General features: G+C 46.9%; 1 protein-coding gene across 4 annotated transcripts in view; it reads right to left on the bottom strand.

Moving 5' to 3' along the window:
- Positions 1-21,295, bottom strand: part of LOC140385371 (lethal(3)malignant brain tumor-like protein 4) — a 555,015-nt gene that overhangs the window by 170,938 nt on the left and 362,782 nt on the right. For 3 of the 4 annotated variants that reach the window (XM_072467457.1, XM_072467455.1, XM_072467456.1), the window contains 2 exons: positions 18,061-18,234; positions 11,086-11,283 (listed from right to left, as the gene is read on the bottom strand). In XM_072467457.1, the coding sequence (XP_072323558.1) occupies positions 11,086-11,283; positions 18,061-18,234 (372 nt within the window). Of the gene's footprint in view, positions 1-11,085; positions 11,284-18,060; positions 18,235-21,295 lie in introns of those variants that run through there. The other variant, XR_011933346.1, reaches the window with a different exon arrangement.

Here is a 21,295-nt window from a genome sequence, read left to right as displayed (position 1 = left end):
TTTCAAGTTTTAAAAGGCTGTGATATCGGACTGACTTTTATGCCAGAAGAATTTCAAAGAAATGGGGGGCGATTCTCCGAGCCCCGCGCCGGAGAATCACCGCAACCGCGCCACGACGACGGCGTGTGATTCTCCGAGGTGCGGAGAATCGGCGCCATTTGCGCCGGCGCAGTGCCGGCCGCAGGAATCGGCGGGCCTGCCGATTCTCCGGCCCGGATGGGCCGAGCGGCCGCGCGGATACGACAGAGTCCCGCCGACGCCGTTCACCCCTGGTCGCTGCCGGCGGGACCTCTGCGTGAACGGTCGGGGTGCAGCCTGTGGGGGGCTCCTTCACCGGGGGGGGGGGGGGGGGGGGGGGGGGGCGGGCCTCCGATGGGGTCTGGCCTGCGATCGGGGCCCAACAATCGGCGGGCCGGCCTCTCCCCCCTCGGGCCTACTTTCCGGCGGGGCTGGCCCCTGAACACCGACGCCATGTTGAGTCGGGGACGGCGCGCAGAAGAAGTCCCCCGCGCATGCGCAGGTTGGCGCAGCCCAACAGCACGTGCGCGGGTTGGCGCGGCGCCCATCTGGCACCGGAAAGGGAGGCTGGAGCGGCGTGAACCGCTCCAGCACCGTGCTGGCCCCCTGTGGGGGACAGAATCGGTCGTAGCCTGGCCCGGTTCGCGCCGTCGTGAAACGCGACGGCGTTCACGACGGCGCGAACCGGGCCCGGTTACGACCGATTCTGTCCCCCACAGGGGGCCAGCACGGTGCTGGAGCGGTAAACACTTGGGCTCCATTTGGGAGAATCGCCCCCAATGTGTTTTTTCTCTGAAGTGAATTAAATGGGTTTGGCAGCACTGCGGCTGTACACTTCACTGTCATGATTTTTTGTCACAAAATATTGGTACAGGTTTTTATTCTCCCAACTCCATTGAGCTTGTTTGATTTAGAAGCCAGTTTTACTCCTCCAGCATCCGAAGCACTGGGTAACTCAGGAAGCATGCTCATTTGCTTTGCTGATAGTGTTTGAACTAAGAGGGACCATGCAATCAAGAGATTTCTGGAAAAGTAGATGGAAACAGGCCCACAATTTTTGATAATGTTTTAAATACCGAAATCCAAAACCCCTTTAATCGTAGACATGACCAGACAAATTGCTTGTGAATTCCCTTAACTTGTTGTTTGAAAAATATTTTTACCACTTCAAATAACTTGAATTCCCATACCAGCCTCCCCAAACAGGCGCCGGGATGTGGCGACTAGGGGCTTTTCACAGTAACTTAATTTGAAGCCTACGTGTGACAATAAGCAATTTTCATTTTCATTAGTATATTTGCGCAATTGATTATCATTAAGTTACACCAATTATGCAAAGGAATTGTGAACTGTGATATGAATTGAGGAACAAGATAAGGCATCAAATAAGCATGATTAAAAATCCTGGTATCTGATTGATAGTTATAACATTACTACAGTTATGAAATTGCTATTGGTGTGTTATTCTGTGAGTTCTTAAATATTTTTCAGAGAACAATAAGGTCTATTGGCAACTTCATGATTTTGGTGTTTCCCAAAGCTCTGAAAAGTGGAGCCTTTTGCATTTTTCTGAACCAACAGGTAAGTGGGTCTCACAGCCACCCATCAGCAAGGCAGATCTACTGTACCTCGCCTCACCAGAAGTACCTGTACCAATCCAATGCTGGATCCTAATTGAGGACAGGGACAAAGAAACCCAAAGCTTAGGGAATTCTCACCCCTCCTCATGTCAATAGGTAATAGGGGGAAAAAATGAAATGCACATTATTTTTTGAACAGTTTTGCCTTCGTTCAGTGATATTACTCCCAGCTTAAAGTCAGGAGATTGCGGAATCAAGTCGTAATGGTTGGCATTGAGTAGAATACTGCGGGAATGCTGCATCATCTGAGTTTCGTCTTTTGAATCAGGTATTAAACAGTTCTAGTAAATATTTTTTTTAAAATCAAATGAACAGGAGAGGAGTGATTCAATTCTGGTCATCATACATATCTCAACTAACACCACTGCCAAACACCCCAACAGATGATTTAAGTATTTGTATTAAATAAAAGCAAATTAGGGCAGCACGGTGGCCTAGTGGTTAGCACAGCTGCCTCACGGCGCTGAGGTCCCAGGTTCGATCCCGGCTCTGGGTCACTGTCCGTGTGAGTTTGCACATTCTCCCCGCGTCTGCTTGGGTTTCGCCCCCACAACCCCAAAAAATGTGCAGAGTAGGTAGATTGGCCACACTAAATTGTCCCTTAATTGGAAAAAATAATTGGGTAATCTAAATTATAAAAAAAATAAAAGGCAAATTACTGCGGATGCTGGAATCTGAAATGGAAGAGCAAATGCTGGAAAATCGCAGCAGGTCGGGCAGCATCTGTAGGGTGAGAAAAGAGCTAACGTTTCGAGTCCGATGACTCTTTGTCAAAGCTAACAGACAGAGAAAGTGGGAAATATTTGACAGAGTGGGAAATAACAGACAGAGAAAGTGGGAAAAGTGGGAGGTATTTGTATTGTTTGCTGGAGTTTGTCATTCACAGATTCATTGTGCTTGCCCGTTTAAAAAGAGGCCCTTCAAAAGTAATGTTTTGCTTGGGAAGTGCTTTGAGACATCCTGGTGACTGTGAAAACACTTTCCAACCTAAGTCTTTTCTCCCTTGCATATAATACAGAGCAATTTCAACTTAATATACTTGAAGAGTTAAGTTTGAAATTATAGAGAAGTGTTTTGCCACATTTATTCGGCAGGTGTGTTTTGTTCCTTTACAAAACCCTGTAGCTCTTTGGAATTAATTTGCAATTGGTAACAGACTAGGCAATTTCCCTCCCTGCACTTCTGGCATCGTTGTTAATACCCTATTGGTAGATCCATTTATTTATTCTGGGATGGATTTGGTACCCTGATTACCTACCTAATGCTCAGGACTTCTTCAGGCCCAAATTCTGAACCATGCAACAGGTGACCATTATTCTGGACAGCAAGGAGATGAGAGTGTATCGAAAGACTGTCACCATTTGATTCAGCTCTACCAGTTCATTCTGTTCCTGTTTGCTCCATGGGTGCAATGAGACATGGTTGCATTCAATCTTCACTGAACCATTCTTGTGTTCTTTATTCTCCAAAATAAAGCACTTGCCAATCTACGGGGTAGCTGGTGATTGCAAACTATGTCCACAATGAGACAAACAAAATCCTTTTTGGATAATAATGGGACCATGATTGTTTACAGGTCTAAATGACAGCATGAATAAGTCAATAACCTTCTGAACTCTGGAAAAGCCAGCAGCGATTAGTCAACCTCCTCATGTTGCTTCTATTGGTCAATGGTGAAAGCATTTTTAAAATTCATTCTTGGGATGTGGGCCTCGCTGGTTGGGCCAGCATTTGTTGCCCATCCCTATTTGCCCTTGAACTGAGTGGCTTACTAGGCAATTTCAGGGAGGGGGGGGGGGTTAAGAGTCAACTGCATCGCTGTGTGGATCTGGAGTCGCATTTGGCCAGACCGGGTAAGATTGGGCAGATTTCCGTGTGGCACGGTGGTTAGCACTGCTGCCTACGCCGCTGAGGACCCGGGTTCAATCCCGGCCCTCGGTCATTGTCCGAGTGGAGTTTGCACATTCTCCCTGTGTCTGCGTGGGTTTCACCCCTACAACCCAACAGAGAAGGTGGATTGGTCACACTAAACTGCGCCTTAATTGGAAAAAATAATTGGCTACTTTAAAATTACAAAAAAAGAGAATGGCAGATTTCCTTCCCTGATTGACATTTGTGAACCAGATAGGTTTTTAGGATAAAGGTTTTATGGTCACCATTAGATTTTTAATTCCAGATTTCTTTTTTTATTGAATTTAAATTTCACCATCTGCCATGTAGGATTCAAACCCAGGACCGCAGAGCCTGAGTCTGGGTCTCTGGATTCAGTGGGTCCAGTGACAATACCACTACACCACCGCCTCCCCCAACAGCCTTTGCTTTGCTGAGTAATATCCCAGTATGCTCACCATCGATTCAAATATTCCCAGAAAAAGCCCAATGTATAGAAATTGATGTGTGGGGGAGTGCATGCTACTGGCCACAAGCAGCATCATATGTCTGTTACACATTGGGAGGACAGTCTTCAGGAAATAGCACACCTCAGTCAATGACTTGTCCCAGCAACGATGAAGGAATAATGGTAGACAATGTGTGTTGTGGAGGGAAATTTGGAAGTGGTGATGCTCCCAAGCACCTGGTGCCCTTGTAGTAAAGGTCAATGACTTGGGAGGTGTAGAGAGTGCAGGCTGCAGCCATGCAACACCATTTGTAAAGGGAGTGAATGTATAAGCTGCTGAACTGGGTACCAATCAAGTGGGATGTTTTCTCTTGGATGGTGTTATGCTTCTTGAGTGATTTTGAATCCGCACTCATCCAGGCAAGTAAACAGTATTCCATCACAGTCCTTTCAAGCGAACCAGGGAGGTTGTTAATTGTCAAATAATTGGATGTCTAATTGTATTCAGGGGGTGGACATTACCTGGAATTTTTTGGTGCTCCTATATATACTGTAGCAGACTGAAATTGTGTTGGTTAGGTTTCGAGGTACATGTTTGCGATGTGTGTCTCTGTGAATTAAAACTTTTAAATGTGTAAAGACTAGTGCTCTAGGCTTCACTGCCTGGTCATCTAAAACTTAGCGGATGCGGCTCAATCGTTGCGCAAGGGCACCACAATCTGAAAGATATTTTAAAAAGGATCCCCCGCCCCCCACCTATGGACACAGGAACACCCTGTACCTCCCCAGGGTACCCCCTCCCATGGACATTTCCCCCCCCCCCCCCCCACCCCCTGCCCTGCCCAGGACACTGCCCGGGCATGGCATAATCCTCTCCCTCTGGGCACTGTGCTTACATGGGTGCGTCCCCGGCGGGGATTGTTCACCAAGTTCTTGTTTCACAAAAACTGTTGTAAACCCCGCTGATGTGTCTAACGTGGGGAGAAATAATAGAGTGGGAAGCCTGCTAATTATATTAAAATGTACTTAAATGGGATTCCCATAATTGGCGTTGGGCAGGCAATCGAGCGAGGAATTCCCGCTGGCGTGAAAGCTGTTTTAGGACTCCCGCTGGATTTTCCGCCTGTGCCGCCATTCCCGTCCACTGAAAACAGGGGTAGACTATCCTGGGGGAGGTGGAGGGGCGAAAGGTGAATTTTCTGAGGAGGCTATGGTGATGGCTGATTTGAAGGGGAACAGTAATTGAGGGAAGGAAACCATTAACAGCATTAGCTAACATAGGGCGGAGATGGAAGGGAAGGTAGGTAGTCAGCAGTATAGTGGGAATAGGATTGAGGGAGCAAGAACTGGGTCTCGTGGATAAGTTGAGCTTGGAGACCGCATGGGGGAAAATAGGAGAGAAATTAGAGAAAGTGGCAAGTTTAGGGAGCAAGCAGGGGAGAGCTTTCATAGGAGTTTGGCTTGGTAGGTTTGTGGAAGCGAGGATTGAGGCAGAGGCGACTGATCAGGTGGTCTCAAACCTAGGGAACAAAGTCCATGAGCTATTTGCACTTGTTCTTGGAGATGAGGGTGGAGAGGAAAGAAGAGAAGGATTTATAAAACAGATTATAGTGAAGAAGAGAAGCTGGGGGCTACCATTGCACTTCAGCATGATCCTGGAAGAGTGGGCTATTTAGCCAGATTAGAGCAGGAACTGATAGTTCCCTTTATGGTTCAGCCAGATCCGGTAATGGACCATTTAATCAGTTGTCAAAGTCTGCATCCCATGGTTCAAAGGTATGTAGACAATAGTCCTAACTGGGGAATGAATAGAGTGAAACAAAACCCTGGCTGTAATGAGAATGAGGGCACCAAAGGCAGAGGTGTGAAAAAGCGACTGAGCAGATTAATAGCAGTAGTACTTTCATGGTTCTAGCCAATGCTAGATAACTGGGAATTTGAAAGTGGTGTTGTAAGAACATAGAACATACAGTGCAGAAGGAGGCCATTCGGCCCATCGAGTCTGAACCGACCAACTTAAGCCCACACTTCCACCCTATCCCCATAACCCAATAACCCCTCCTACCCCTTTTTGATCACTAAGGGCAATTTATCATGGCCAATCCACATAACCTGCACGTCTTTGGACTGTGGGAGGAAACCGGAGCACCCGGAGGAAACCCACGCAGGCACGGGGAGAACGTGTAGACTCCACACAGACAGTGACCCAGCGGGGAATCGAACCTGGAACCATGGCGCTGTGAAGCCACAGTGCTATCCACTTGTACTACCGTGCTGCCCAAACCAGAGTCTCACCCCCCCCCCCCCCCAAAGAACAGACACAGGAGGAAGTGGGATTGGGAATGGGAAAGGAATTTGGCGGGGGCGGGGGGAGGGGAATGTGAGTGGAGAGGGATACAAGAAAGTGATCAGAGATGGCTTTATCTGGAAAGGTATGTGATGGGAGAGGTCGAGGACATGGCTGTGATTAAGGGACGAGGATATTGTACTTCCCAAATGTCTGGCCACTATCACACACTTGCAATGCTGTAAAGTTTTACATCAGTAGCAAGTTCTAGGCCTAAAAAACTAATTTTGTTTTACTTTCCCAGAAGGTACCATCTGCAGTCAGGGAGGTTCAAACATTATTGAGACTGCAACTAGCAGTAATAAAATTAGATCCATCAGGATGTACTTTTTTATTCAAACACCTGCTCTGCTATAGCTAAGAGACTTGGAGAACATCCCAAAAACAATAAGCATGATTTTGAACAGTGCAGCATAATGATATGAGGGAACATCTGCAATTATAATCGTTATTAGTGTCACTAACACTGCAATGAAGTTACTGCGAAAATCCCCTAGTCACCACACTCCAGCACCTGTTCAGGGACACAGTGGGAGAATGCATAATGTCCAATTCAGCTAACAAGCACGTCGTCCGGGACTTGTGGGAGGAAACAATCTGCTATTATTGTGAACTATCACCCCATTACAACCTTCCTTTGCTTTTTCAAAGTCTCTGAACCAAACCCTCCAAAATCCATGCCCAACTTTTTCTGAACTTCGAGTTTGAATGTCTCTAATTCCTGTTTCTGTTCTTGCCACAGTACTGAAAGGGCTCTTATCAAAAGTCACAAAGGACATCCTGTGTAACTCTGTCACTGTCAATCTGTCTGCATGCGGCCTTTGGCAATGTTGATTACACCATCCTCCTTCAAACCTCTTCACTGCCATCCAGCTGGATGGGATTGCACTTGCCAGGTACCGTTTTTATCTGTCCAATTATAGTAAAGACTCGCCAGCAATGTTTGCTATTCTTGCACTTGCACCATTACCAGTGTTGCCACCAAAGATCTAATATTAGCCCCTCCTATTTCTCATCAATATCGTCATCTGAAAACATATCCGTTTCCACATGTATGCTCCCAACACCTAGTTTGACCTCAGTACCACCTGTCTACTAATCTAATGTCTCCAAATTGTCAGACTGTTTAGCCAATGTCTTGCACTGGATGAGCAGAAATTTTCTCCAACTAAATATTAGGAAGACTGAAACCATCATCTCTTGGTAGCACAGTGGTTAGCACTGTTGCTTCACAACGCCACGATCCTGGGTTCGATTCCTGGCTTGGGTCACTGTCTGTGCGGAATCTGCACATTTTCCCAGTGTCTGCGTGGGTTTCCTCCGGGCGCTCCGTTTCCTCCCACAAGTCCCGAAAGACGTGCTGTTAGGTAATTTGGACATTCTGAAATCTCCCTCAGAATACCCAAACAGACACCGGAATTTGGCGACTAGGGGCTTTTCACAGTAACTTCATTGCAGTGTTAATGTAAGCCTACATGTGACAATAAAGATTATTACTATTATATGATCAGTCCCACCACATGCTTTGATCCCTCACCACTGGATCCATCTCTCTCTGTGGTAACTGTCTGAGACTGAAACAGACTATTTGCGCCCTTAGAGTTGTATCTGAACCTGACTTGAGATTCTAACCACATATCAGCATGATCACCTGCCTCGAACACATGAGCTGCTGCAAACCTCGTCTATGGCTTTGTCACCTCTAGACTTGATGATTCAAATATTCTCCTGACCATCTTCCACCTTCCATAAACATGAGCTCAGTCAAAACTCTGCTGCCTGTTTCCCAACCTACACCAAGTTCCAGTCACCCATTACCTCTATGCTCATTGGCCTAAATTGACTCCTGGTTGAGAATCGCGTCAATTGTAAAAATGATCGCCATCATTTTCAAATCCATCTTGCCCCTCTCTAGCCCTGTAATTTCCTCCAATGCCTCAACTCTCCAAGATATTTGTGCTCTTTTAATTTTGGCCTCTTGAACATCTCCAATTGTAATCGCCCTACCACTGGTGGCCGTGCTTTCAGCTGCTTAGACCCTGAGCTCTGTAATTCCTTCCTTAAATCTATCCACCTCTCTATTCATCTTTCCTCCTTAAAATCTAACTTCCTGACTTATTTTTGATCACCTACCTGAATATTACCTTTTGTGGCTTGTTGTCTCATTTTGTTTTATCTCGGTAATGACACTAATAAAGATTATTATTATTAGTATGTTACAGGCACTATATAAAGTTGCTGCTGTTGCTCACTACACCCTTATGATCAGCCTTAAGCAGTCTTTGCACTTCAAAAATGAATTCTACAAATGAAATACAGCACTGAGCCTTGTACGTTTGAAAGTAAGTTGGAAGGAATCAGTGATCCTGGCCAATGAGTGAGTTAATTAACCAGTCATTCTGTTTGGGAAATGCCACTGTGGATTACTATTGGGGCCAGCATTAATTTGAACTGAATTTGTGAATTTTGAGGATCAAATTATAAATAAAACTGAAGCAACTCGTTAATAAATCAAAGGAACTGCCTTTCAAGAACTGCAGGAGAAACTATGGACTAGTAACAGGAATTGGAAACATTATCTAACCTGTAAAATCGAACAAGGAGATGCTACTGAGAATGGTTAAGGAAGTGCATTTTCCAGGAGGAGCCCCAAGATGCACTTAGTGAAGGCGGTCATTCCTCTTTCTTTTTAAAAAAAATTTAAAATACCCAATTATTTTTTTCCAATTAAGGGGCAATTTAGCGTGGCCAATTTATTCCCTGCACATCTTTTGGGTTGTGGGGGCGAAACCCACGCAACACGGGGAGAATGTGCAAACTCCACACGGACAGTGACCCAGAGTCGGGGTCAAACCTGGGACCTCGGCGCCGTGAGGGAGCAGGGCTAACCCACTGTGCCACTGTGCTGCCCTATGAAGACAGTAATTCCTAATCTAGCTGAAGTTTAAATGAATGAATTCTAGTTTCCATATCAAAAATAGAGCTTCCATGTATTAACAAAATTGATTTCACTTATAAAACTTATATTTGCTTATGCCCCTACCACAATTAATTTCTAAAACCATGTTTTTTTCATGAGTTCAGGTTGATGAACAGCTGCTTCGATCACATCAATATCATATTTTCTTGATGCATATCAGGTGGCTGTAATTATTCTGAGAAGACTTAATGTAAGTGGAATTAAAATGTAGTTTAACATTAAGATGTTAATTATTTTCAAAGCCTCGGAAGGATTATTTTAAAGATCCTGATAGAATATGCAGATAAATAAACTGAATGGCAATTTAGGAAGATTTCTGGGACCATTTATAAACGTGCCAGCCAGTATAAAAGGTTCACCTGTACAAGGATACGGGACTGCAAATCCTACTTGTCCCCATTTCCCTTATTTAACTGATAATAACTAGAGAAAATTAAGAGTAAAAAAGTGAAATTGGCATAAAATAAAAAGGGGAGGTGATAAGGGAAGCTGTCTGAAGGGGGTTTTGATATGCAAAATTAGCATAACAGTGAGAAAGGCAAGTGTTTACCTATGTAACTAGGGGAAAACATGGAGTATAGAAGAGGTAACTTCAAAGTAGAGATTTTAAAAAGAATTTAGAGTACCCAATTATTTTTTCCCAATTAAGGGGCAATTTAGCATTGCCAGTCCACCTATTCTGCACATCTTTTGGATTGTTGGGGTGAGACTCATGCAGACATGGGGAGAATGTGCAAACTCCACACAGACAGTGACCCGGGGCCAGGATCGAACCCGGGTCCTTGGCGCTGTGCGTCAAAGTAGAGAGATAATAGAATTGGCACTTATATGCTAAAAGCTGGGTCCACAGGGTGGGTAACATCAAAGGGAAATAATTATATATCCATAGCACAATGACTGGAGAAAGGGACACAGTAGAGACAGCTACCATCACAGCCACACACAGCCGCAGAAAACAGTCTCCCCTGAAAACAAGTTATTGTTAAAAGGGCAGCCGGTTAAAATCCAAAACTTGAGCCCAGAAGATTACACCTTTGCCGAAACTGAGACGGTTTTCTCAAATGCGGACAAATAACCTGTGCATGATAATTATCTGCTGGATTTAGCTCATTGAGTTACATGTTTGGGAACAAGGGGTGTCTCAGAGGTCAGGAAACATAGGTAGTTGGGAAAAAGGAATAACTTCATGTAATACTGTGTGTATAGTCATCTGTGTATTTAAGTGTACTGTTGTAGTGTGTTATGGTACTTCTAGTTGTGTATTTTTATTTTAAGTTGATAAGTATTCTTTATTAATTGATCACAAATTGACTGGACTATTGTTCCCTGGTTTGCATATCTTTTTTCACAGTATACCAAATTACATAGATTACATAGAACATACAGTGCAGAAGGAGGCCATTCGGCCCATCGAGTCTGCACCGACCCACATTAATCCCTCACTTCCACCTTTTCCCCGCAACCCAATAACCCCTCCCAACCCTTATGGACACTACGGGTAATTTAGCATGGCCAATCCAGAACCGGGGTTCCAAGTTACTCTTCTGGGTTTTGGGATACCCTTGCACTTAACATCAGTGAGGTTCTTAACATAATGCTCTCATCGTTCTACCAATCCAAAGGCAATACTGCTACTTGTTATTTGTGCCAAACAAGTACTTACTTTATCAATGACCAAACAATCTGACATGAATTAAATACACGATTTGGTTACTGTAAACACAATCTTGTTAACTAGTAAACTGTTGATCCATTTGCTCACCTGCCTTGTTGTTTTGTCCTTTTACGCTGAACGAATGAAAATACTGATTTATTCTCTGGTGGCCTCTCTTCATCCCGTGGTTCCACTTTGATCTTGATCTGCTTTGGTTCAGCTAGAGGGCAACCCGAGACTCGGTGGTGTGCAGTATACTTTCCAGTTATGTGACCTGATCCATCGCAGCCAGGAGTGGGACATTTTCTGTAACATTGGGTACAAGAAAAACTCAATGAGAACCTGGAGAATCATAGAGTGTAACAGGGCAGGAGCTGGTCATTTGGTCCATCATGCCTGTGTCTGCTGTTTTTAAAAGTTACCAAATTAGCCCTGCAATATTTCTCTCCTTCAAGTATTTACCAATTTGCTTTTGAAAGTTACCATTGAATCAGCTTGACCACACTTTCAGGCAGTGTATTCCAGATTTTAACTTCTTGTATTAAAAAACAATTCTCAATATCTCTCCACTAGCTCTTTTAGAACCACCATATTCCTGTTCCTTTGACAGAATCATTTTATTTTGTAGTCATTGGAATGCCTTGCTCTACATGGTCAATTTCAATGAGCAGCCTCTGGCTTCCCACTTGAATGATTACTATCAAGACGTTTAGTTCATGAAACAAGAGGAATCGGCACCAGGGTTATCTGTTTCTCTCCTTCCGGATTGTCCTGAATTATTGACTCTTTCTTCAGATTGAGCTCTGAATAGAGACATTAACCAGAAACTTAACTAGGCCAGACACGTAAATACTATGGCTATAAGAGCAGTCATAAGCTAGTTACCTTCAGTGAGTGACTCTTCTCCTGACCCCAAAGCTTTCAACCATCCACAGGGCACAAGTCAGGAGTGTGAGCGAATGCATTGACTTTGGCTGAATGCATGCGGCTCCAACAACATTCAAGGAGTTCAACAGTATACAAAACAAAGCAGCCCTTTGATCAATACCCATCCACTACCTTGACACTTTCTCTTCACCATTGCTGCAATAGGGTTGCAGTGTGTACCATCTACAAGTTGCATGACAATAGCTTGCCAACGTTTTTCAATCAGCACCTCCTAAACTTGAGATCTTTATCACCTCGATGTACAAGGTGTCATGATATCCACATCAGCATATCATGGTGCAATCACACACACACTGATGGACAGGCAGTTGGACCAACCAGCACACACATAACATCGCAGCCAATCACCAGTGAGAGCACACGCACTATAAAACAGGGAACACCACAGTTCCCGCTCATTCTACCAGGAGATAGCTCAGAGCACAGAGCTCACAGCGCGCCACTCAGACATAGACCATGTGCTGAGTGCCTCATGAAGATAGTGATAGGGCTGGGTCCACAGGTTAGCCGGTGAAGCACGTACCCAAGCCAGCAGTTCTTTGTTAGCGTTGTTTAGACAATAAAACAGAGTTGTACCATCTACAGCCGTGTTGGATCATTTGTGCATCAGAACACCCAACACGACATGATACCAGTAGTAGACGCTAACCAGCGACTGTGAGACCTACCTGCACCCTTTCAGAAATCCGCCATCCTGCTCCATGGAAAACATCAGCCCGCCGCAGCCGCTCCGAATCGCTGGTAACCTTGGCGTAAACTGGAAGCTGTTTAAACAGCGCTTCCAGCTCTTCCTAGAAGCCACAGACAGGGAGAATGCATCGGACACCAGGAAGATCGCCCTCCTCCTCTCCACGGCGGGGCAACACGCCATCCACATCTATAACACCCTGGCATTCGCAGAAGGCGAGGACAAAACAAAATATAAGACGGTGCTTCAGAAGTTCGAGGAACACTTCAGCGTGGAAGTCAATGAGGGCTTCGAGAGGTACCTCTTCCAGCAGCGCCTGCAGGGTAAGGATAAGCCTTTCCAATCTTACTTAACACAACTCCGAATCCTCGCGCAGTCCTGCGGCTATGGGGCCACCTCTGACTCCATGATACGGGATCAGATAGTTTTTGGGGTCATCTCGGACACCCTACGCCAGCAGCTCCTTAAAATAAAGCGCCTCACCCTAGCGACTGCCATCGAGACCTGCGTCCTCCATGAGAACGCGACCAGCCGGTACTCCCCAAATCCAGGCGGCTGAAACGGCACGGCACGGGTCCTACGAGGCGGGGCGGGTCCAGTCGATCGAGTTCCTCCTGGCCCGCGGCCCGGACGAGGGCGGCCATTTCGCGCGCTTCCCGAGGCCTCCCGCGCTTGTACACGACAAAAGAGGGGACGTTGACGCAGAGGGACGTGGTGCGCAGGCGCGCTCTACGCAGAACCGCACCGCGCATGCGCGGTGGCGCAACGAACACCATGACGTCACGACGTGCGGCAACTGTGGCTCCGCCCACTTAAAGCGGAAATGTCCGGCCAAAGCGCGACAATGCCTCCGCTGTGGCAGGATGGGCCACTATGCTGCCTGCTGTCGAGCAGCTCAACCTGCCAACTCCCAACAATTCCGCCAGCCTCGCACCGACGTGCGGGCAATTCAGCCCCCCTACACAGAGTCATATCCAGATAGTATGCAGACCAGCGATACCGAAGACAGGGAGCCCTTCTGCGTTGCGGTAATCCACAAGAACCGGATGTCCCCAAGTCGGAATCACCAGCCGCTGCCAGTGCACAGCATTGATCCGGGCGATGAGTGGTGTGCCACCCTAATGGTCAACCGATCCCAGATCACATTTCGCCTGGACACTGGTGCCTCCGCCAACCTCCTCGCATGGTCAGCCTTCCAGACCTTGAAGGTTAAACCACCGATTCTGCCATCCCACTGTCAGCTGGTTGACTACAATGGAAATGTCATCCCGACCATGGCGTCCTGCCAGCTCGATGTTACACACAACTCACACAAAGCCACATTATCATTTGAAATCGTAGGATCCTCGAAGGACTCTCTGTTAGGCGCACAGGCGTGCAAGATCCTCCACCTCGTTCAGCGGGTACACACTCTGTCTCCAGAAGGCACGTCCGATTTCCCGGATGCAGACATAAGGGCGCAGCTCCACTCACTCCTCGCGCACAACCAGGAGATTTTCGAGGGCATGGGCACACTGCCCTACACATACAAAATACAGCTCAAACCGGACCCCACCCCGGTCATTCACGCACCTCGTAGGGTCCCAGCACCACTCAAGGACCACCTCAAGCAGCAGCTGCAGGACCAAGGAGTGCTTTCCCAAGTCACGGAGCCAACGCCATGGGTCAGCTCCATGGTGTGCGTCAAGAAGCCCTCCGGCGAGCTCCGGATCTGTATCGACCCAAAAGATTTGAATCACAACATTATGAGGGAACACTACCCCATACCCAAACGAGAAGAAATCACGAGCGAAATGGCTCGGGCAAAAATATTCACCAAGCTTGATGCCTCAAAGGGCTTTTGTCAGATTCAATTGGATCAGTCCAGCACGAAGCTGTGCACTTTCAACACTCCATTTGGCAGATACTGCTACAATAGGATGCCATTCGGCATCATCTCGGCCTCCGAGGTGTTCCATCGCATCATGGAACAGATGATGGAGGGCACCGAAGGGGTACGCGTCTACGTAGACGACGTTATCATCTGGTCCACCACACCACAGAAGCACATCAGTCGTCTCCAGCATGTCATTGCACGGATACGAGATCAGGGCCTGCGCCTCAACCGAGCCAAGTGCTCGTTTGGCCAGACTGATCTAAAGATTTGGGGGGACCACATCTCCCGGTCGGGTGTGCGGCCGGATGCCGACAAAGTGGCAGCCATCGCAGCCATGCAGCAGCCGTCAGACAAGAAGGCAGTGCTGCGCTTTCTCGGGATGGTCAACTTCCTGGGGAAGTTCATTCCTAACCTTGCTTCGCACACGACTGCTCTTCGCCACCTGGTCAAAAAGACAACGGAATTCCAGTGGCTGCCCGCACACCAGAGTGAACGGGAGGAGCTCAAGGTCAAGCTCACCACCGCCCCGGTACTGGCGTTTATCGATACCACACAGGAAACAAAGATCTCAACTGATGCCAGCCAGTCCGGCATTGGGGCGATACTCCTACAACGGGACAACACCGCATCATGGGCTCCGGTCGCCTATGCGTCGCGGGCCATGACCCCCACAGAACAGTGCTATGCGCAGTTTGAGAAGGAGTGCCTAGGCCTGTTGACTGGCATCGACAAGTTTCACGACTACGTGTATGGTCTTCCACAGTTCACTCTGGAGACCGACCATCGCCCCCTGGTCGGCATCATTCAGAAGGACCTCAACGATATGACCCCTCACCTCCAGCACATTCTGCTCAAGCTCTGGAGGTACGACTTCCAACTTGTCTACACCCCAGGGAAGGATCTCATCATCGCAGATGCTCTGTCCAGGGCGGTCAACACACCGTCCGACTCAGAGGGTTTCGTTTGTCAGGTCGACGCACAAGTAGCCTTCACATCGGCTAATCTGCCAACCACTGATGCACGTCTGGCCCACATTCGCCGTGAGACTGCGGCTGACCCTCTTCTACAGCGTGTGATGCGCCACATGACAGAAGGGTGGCTCAAGGGGCAGTGCCCACAATTTTACAACGTCCGGGACGACTTGGCCATCATTGATGGTGTCCTCTTGAAGTTGGACTGGATCGTGATCCCACACAGCATGCACCGGCTTGTCCTCGACCAACTGCACAAAGGCCATCTCGGAGTTGAAAAGTGCAGGCGGAGGGCCCGAGAGGCTGTGTGCTGGCCGAGCATCAGCGACAACATCACCAACATGGTGCTCAACTGCCCCACCTGCCAAAGGTTTCAGCCGGCGCAACCCGCTGAGACCCTTCAGCTCCATGAGTTGGTCACGTCCCTCTGGGCGAAGGTGGGCGTGGACCTCTTTCATGCGCTCGGCAGGGACTACACCATTCTGATTGACTACTTCTCAAGTTATCCGGAGGTCATACGCCTGCACGACACAACGTCATCAGCTGTCATCCGGGCATGCAAAGAAACCTTTGCTCGCCATGGAATAGCGCTCACCGTCATGTCTGACAACGGGCCTTGCTTTGCGAGCCAAGAATGATCTTCCTTTGCCACTTCATACAACTTCACACACGTGACGTCCAGTCCCTTGCATCCTCAGTCGAATGGCAAGGCGGAAAAGGGCGTCGACATTGTGAAGCGGCTCCTCTGCAAGGCTGCTGATGCCGGATCTGACTTCTGTTTAGCACTGCTGGCCTATCGCTCGGCCCCGCTGTCCACGGGCCTCTCGCCAGCCCAGCTGTTGATGGGTCGCACCCTCAGGACCAATGTGCCATCCATTCATGTTCCTGACCTTGACCATGCTCCAGTATTGCGAAGGATGCAACAATAGCGTGCTCAGCAGAAGGTGGCACATGACGCTCGGGCGACTGATCTTCCTGCCCTGGCGCCTGGAGACAACGTCCGCATACACCTACCGGAGGGTGGCTGGTCGCCAACCGCCGACGTTCTCCGCCACGTGGCTCCCCGCCCATTCCTGGTTCATATGCGTGATGGCTTTATTCGCCGCCGTAATCGGCGGGCCCATCGTCTGGTTCCACGCTCGCTACGAGATCATGCACCAGTGCCACGCCCTCCTGTTGTCCCTGATGTCCACTTTGTTGAGCTTCCTGCCACGCTGCCTCTTCCTCTCTCGCCCGTGGCCAGGCCCATTCCTCAGCCGGTGGATCCTGACCCACCATTGAGGCGGTCAACCCGAATTCGTCGCCCACCTGAGAGACTTGACTTATGAGCCTGTTAGCACATTGGACTCACTGAATTGTTTTACAGTACTGTTAACGAGTTTCTTTTCTTGTCGTTCATTGTTCCAGAAGTTCTCTCTCGTCGTTTGTTGATTATATTTGTTCTGTTATTGGTACAACCTTGTTGTTCTGTTGCACTTAGCACCTTCCTCTGTATATAGTTTAGCCTCATGTACATGTTGTAAATATTGCACACACATACTCAGATGCACTCAGGACACATTTATATTTATTAGCATGTAGGCAAATAGCCTTTGTGAAGTGGGGGGGGGGGATGTCATGATATCCACATCAGCATATCATGGTGCAATCACACACACACTGATGGACAGGCAGTTGGACCAACCAGCACACACATAACATCGCAGCCAATAACCAGTGAGAGCACACGCACTATAAAACAAGGAACACCACAGTTCCCGCTCATTCTACCAGGAGATATCTCAGAGCACAGAGCTCACAGCGCGCCACTCAGACATAGAGCTGAATGCCTCACTAAGATAGTGATAGGGCTGGGTCCACAGGTTAGCTGGTGAAGCACGTACCCAAGCCAGCAGTTGTTCCCGTTGTTTAGACAATAAAACAGAGTTGTACCATCTACAGCCGTGTTGGATCATTTGTGCATCAGAACACCCAACACGACACAAGGGAAGCAGGCGAATGGGAAAACCACCATCTCCAAGTTCTCCTCTAAGTCACACATCATACTGATTTAGAAATATAGCATCATTCTTTCAGTGTTGTTGGGTCAAAATGTTGGAACTCCCTACCTAACAGCACTGAGGAAGCACCATTACCACATGTACTGAAGTGGTTTAAGAAGACAGATTAACAGCACCTTCTCAACTAAGGCTGAGCAATAAATAATGTCCTTGCCATGAACATTTATATCCTGGGAATTTTTTTTTTTTTAAGTGAAGAAGCTTGAACCTTGTAAAAACCCCATTCTGTCAGTATTACACAACTGTACCAGTTTCTGCTGATTTATGTAAGCAGTTTTCAAATGCATCTACTCCAGCAAAATGTACAAATGATAATTATTCCTATTGCAAAAATAATACAAATGCATCCATCAGAAGAATGACCATAAAAAACAATGTTTATTACTACTGCCTTTACAAAGATGCATAATCGAACATCCTAGTCATGTTGTTTATGCCACACAAAAGGGGCTATTGCATCTTTTCACATAACCTTGCACAAAAATATAATGTCCAGAAGAGCTTTCAATTTGTTTGGGACAGTTTGAAAAAGGCACTTACCTCGTTTCATTAAAACACTCTTCTGGCTTCCCACTTGAATGATTACTATCAAGACGTTTAGTTCGTGAAACAAGAGGAATTGGCACCAGGGTCATCTGTTTCTCTCCTCCCAGTCTGTCCTGAATTGTTGACTCTTTCTTCAGGTTGAGCTCTGAATAGGGGCAGCCAAAAGCACTAATTTCACAAGAGAACAGAGAATATTGTGTTATTTTAATTAAACTTAGATAAAAACCTGACTACCCCAACACTGGCAATTGTATATCAAATGGCTGTCAGTTGTATCCAGGTGGTGAGTATTAATTGGAGCTTGCATGTTGGAGGTGCACAGTATTTGTAAATAAAACTTGGAACTGAATCGAGAGTAGGGGGCACTATATCTGGTCAGTCACCACCTGGCTATCCAACTATTTTTTTAAAATAGTCTTTTATTAATAAAAAAATAATATTAAACAAAACCATCCTGTTTTAGCACAGGGCTAAATCGCTGGCTTTGAAAGCAGACCAAGGCAGGCCAGCAGCATGGTTACATTTCTGTACCAGCCTCCTTGAACCGGCGCCGGAATGTGGCGACTAGGGGCTTTTCACAGTAACTTCACTTGAAGCCTACTTGTGACAATAAGCGATTTTTATTTCAAAACAATTCACCAAAATTACACAATAGAAGAGTCAAATAAGCAAAAACACAAATTAACTTTAACACAAAAAAAACTAAACTAAACCTCCTAACAGCTGACAGTGACTTGCTCCTTAAAAATGGAAATGAATGGCTGCCATCTTAAGTAGAACCCTTCTATATCCCCCTTCTATCTCCAAATGTAGAAAATAAATTAGTTCACATAACCAAGCCAAGGCACTCGGCAGAGCACAAGACCTCCACCCAAGCAGAATTGGTTCCAACTTGATCTACAAGTTTGCTGACGATATGACTATAGTGGGCCGTATCTCGAATAATGACGAATCAGAATACAGGAGGGAGATAGAGAACCTAGTGGAGTGGTGCAGCGACAACAATCTATCCCTCAATGTCAGCAAAACTAAAGAGCTGGTCATTGACTTCTGGAAGCAAAGTACTGTACACACCACTGTTAGCACCAGCGGGGCCGAGGTGGAGATGGTTAGCAGTTTCAAATTCCTAGGGGTGCACATCTCCAAAAATCTGTCCTGGTCCACCCACGTCGAAGCTACCACCAAGAAAGCACAACAGCGTCTATACTTCCTCAGGAAACTAAGGAAATTCGGCATGTCCACATTAACCGTTACCAACTTTTACAGATGCACCATAGAAAGCATCCTATCTGGCTGCATCACTGCCTGGTGTGGCAACTGCTCGGCCCAAGACTGCAAGAAACTTCAGAGCGTCGTGAACACCACCCAGTCCATCACACAAACCTGCCTCCCATCCATTGACTCCATCTACACCTCCCGTTGCATGGGGAAAGTGGGCAGCGTAATCAAAGACCCCTCCCACCCGGCTTATTCACTCTTCCAACGGGCAGAAGATACAAAAGTCTGAGAATACATACGAACAGACTCAAAAACAGCTTCTTCCCCACTGTTACCAGACTCCTAAATGACCCTCTTATGGGCTGACCTGATTAACACTACACCCTGTATGCTTCACCCGATGCCGGTGTTATGTAGTTACATTGTGTACCTTGTGTTGCCCTATTATGTATTTTATTTTATTTTCATGTACTTAATGATCTGTTGAGCTGCTCGCAGAAAAATACTTTTCACTGTACCTCAGTACACATGACAAACAAAAAATCCAATCCAATTCGTTGCCTGACTATGAACGAGGCGGAGATGAGGACATCCTCCTTCACCCCCGACTGAGGTACCGAGTCTGTTACCCCAAATATGGCCACCAGTGGATATGGATCTAAATATACACTGAGTGTCTCCAACATGGTGTTAAAGAAAGAGACCCAGAAGCTTAATAACTTGGGACATAAACAGAACATACGTGTTTAGTTACGCTCACACTTACCCTCCACCCCAGAGCAAAATCCGCTCATCCCCACTTTAGTCAGGTGCGCCCTGTGCACCACCTTGAATTGAATCAAACTTAGCCAACCACATGATGACATGGAACGGTCTCATTCCATATCTTACCATCCAGAAAGGGGCCCAATTCACCCTCCCATTTCGTTCTCACCTCACTCAATGGAGCTGAGTCCGCTGAGAGGATCTGGCCACATGTACCCAAAATGGTCCCCCCATCAGACCCGGCCAAAGGGGCTATTCTCTCTTCAACAGAGAAGAGGGTGGTGCCAAGGGTAAGGAGGGGAAAGCCTTGTGCGAAAAATAGTGAATCTGAAAATACCTGAAAAGACCCGAACCAGGCAATTGGAATTTCTCTGCCAACTCCTTAAAACTAGCCAACCACTCCTCTACCAACAGGTCTCCAAACCTCTCAGGACTCTTCCCCTCCCATGACTTAAACGTTGAGTCCAAACCCGCTGGCAGAACAAGGTGGTTGTTGCAGATGGGGGCTAACGAAGACAGGGAACAGAGATTAAAATGCTGCCTGAACTACTTCCGAATTCTCAGGGTAGAGACCACCACTGAATTCAGGGAAAATCTTACCAGAGAGAAAGGCAACGATGCAGTAACTATAGAGCAAAGGCTGGCAACAGTGCAGGAGCTCGCTTCCATTTGTCCCCATATGGAACTAGGATCGTTGAACTACACCAATATCTCCTGAATATTGGCTGCCCAATAGTAAAACAATAAATTGGGTAGAGCCAAGCCCCCTGATTGTCTTTGGAGCAAAGCCCCACAACCCTTTGAGTTTTACCCACCCAAAATAGAGGACATTAATTTGTTGACTTTAACAAAAAAGAATTGGGGAGAAAAATGGGGAGACATTGAAAAAGGAATAAAAACCTCACGAGCACGTTCATTTTAGCAATCTGAACCCTACCCATCAAGGATTGGGGGAGGTTATCCGACCTCTGCAAGTCTGTTTAGAGACTGTCAACCATATTAGTGTCATTTACTTTATGAAGCGGGGCCCATGATAACAAAAGCTGGTATTGGCAAGGCGAAAGGGCAAGTTCCTCAGTTGGGCCCTCTTCCCTGGGAGAACATTCACTCTGGTTCAAGTTCAACTTGTAACCAGGGAAGGAGCCAAAAATACTAAGCAGCTTAATAATGTCGTCCATGGAGGGTACTGGGACCATAATATAAAGTAGGTCATCCGCGTTAAAGGGACACCCAATGCTCCACTACT

This window comes from Scyliorhinus torazame, chromosome 11 (genome assembly GCF_047496885.1).
Source record: "Scyliorhinus torazame isolate Kashiwa2021f chromosome 11, sScyTor2.1, whole genome shotgun sequence".
NCBI lineage: Eukaryota > Metazoa > Chordata > Chondrichthyes > Carcharhiniformes > Scyliorhinidae > Scyliorhinus > Scyliorhinus torazame.
Note: the sequence above shows the minus strand (reverse complement) of the source record. Positions and strands in the feature narration are given on the sequence as shown.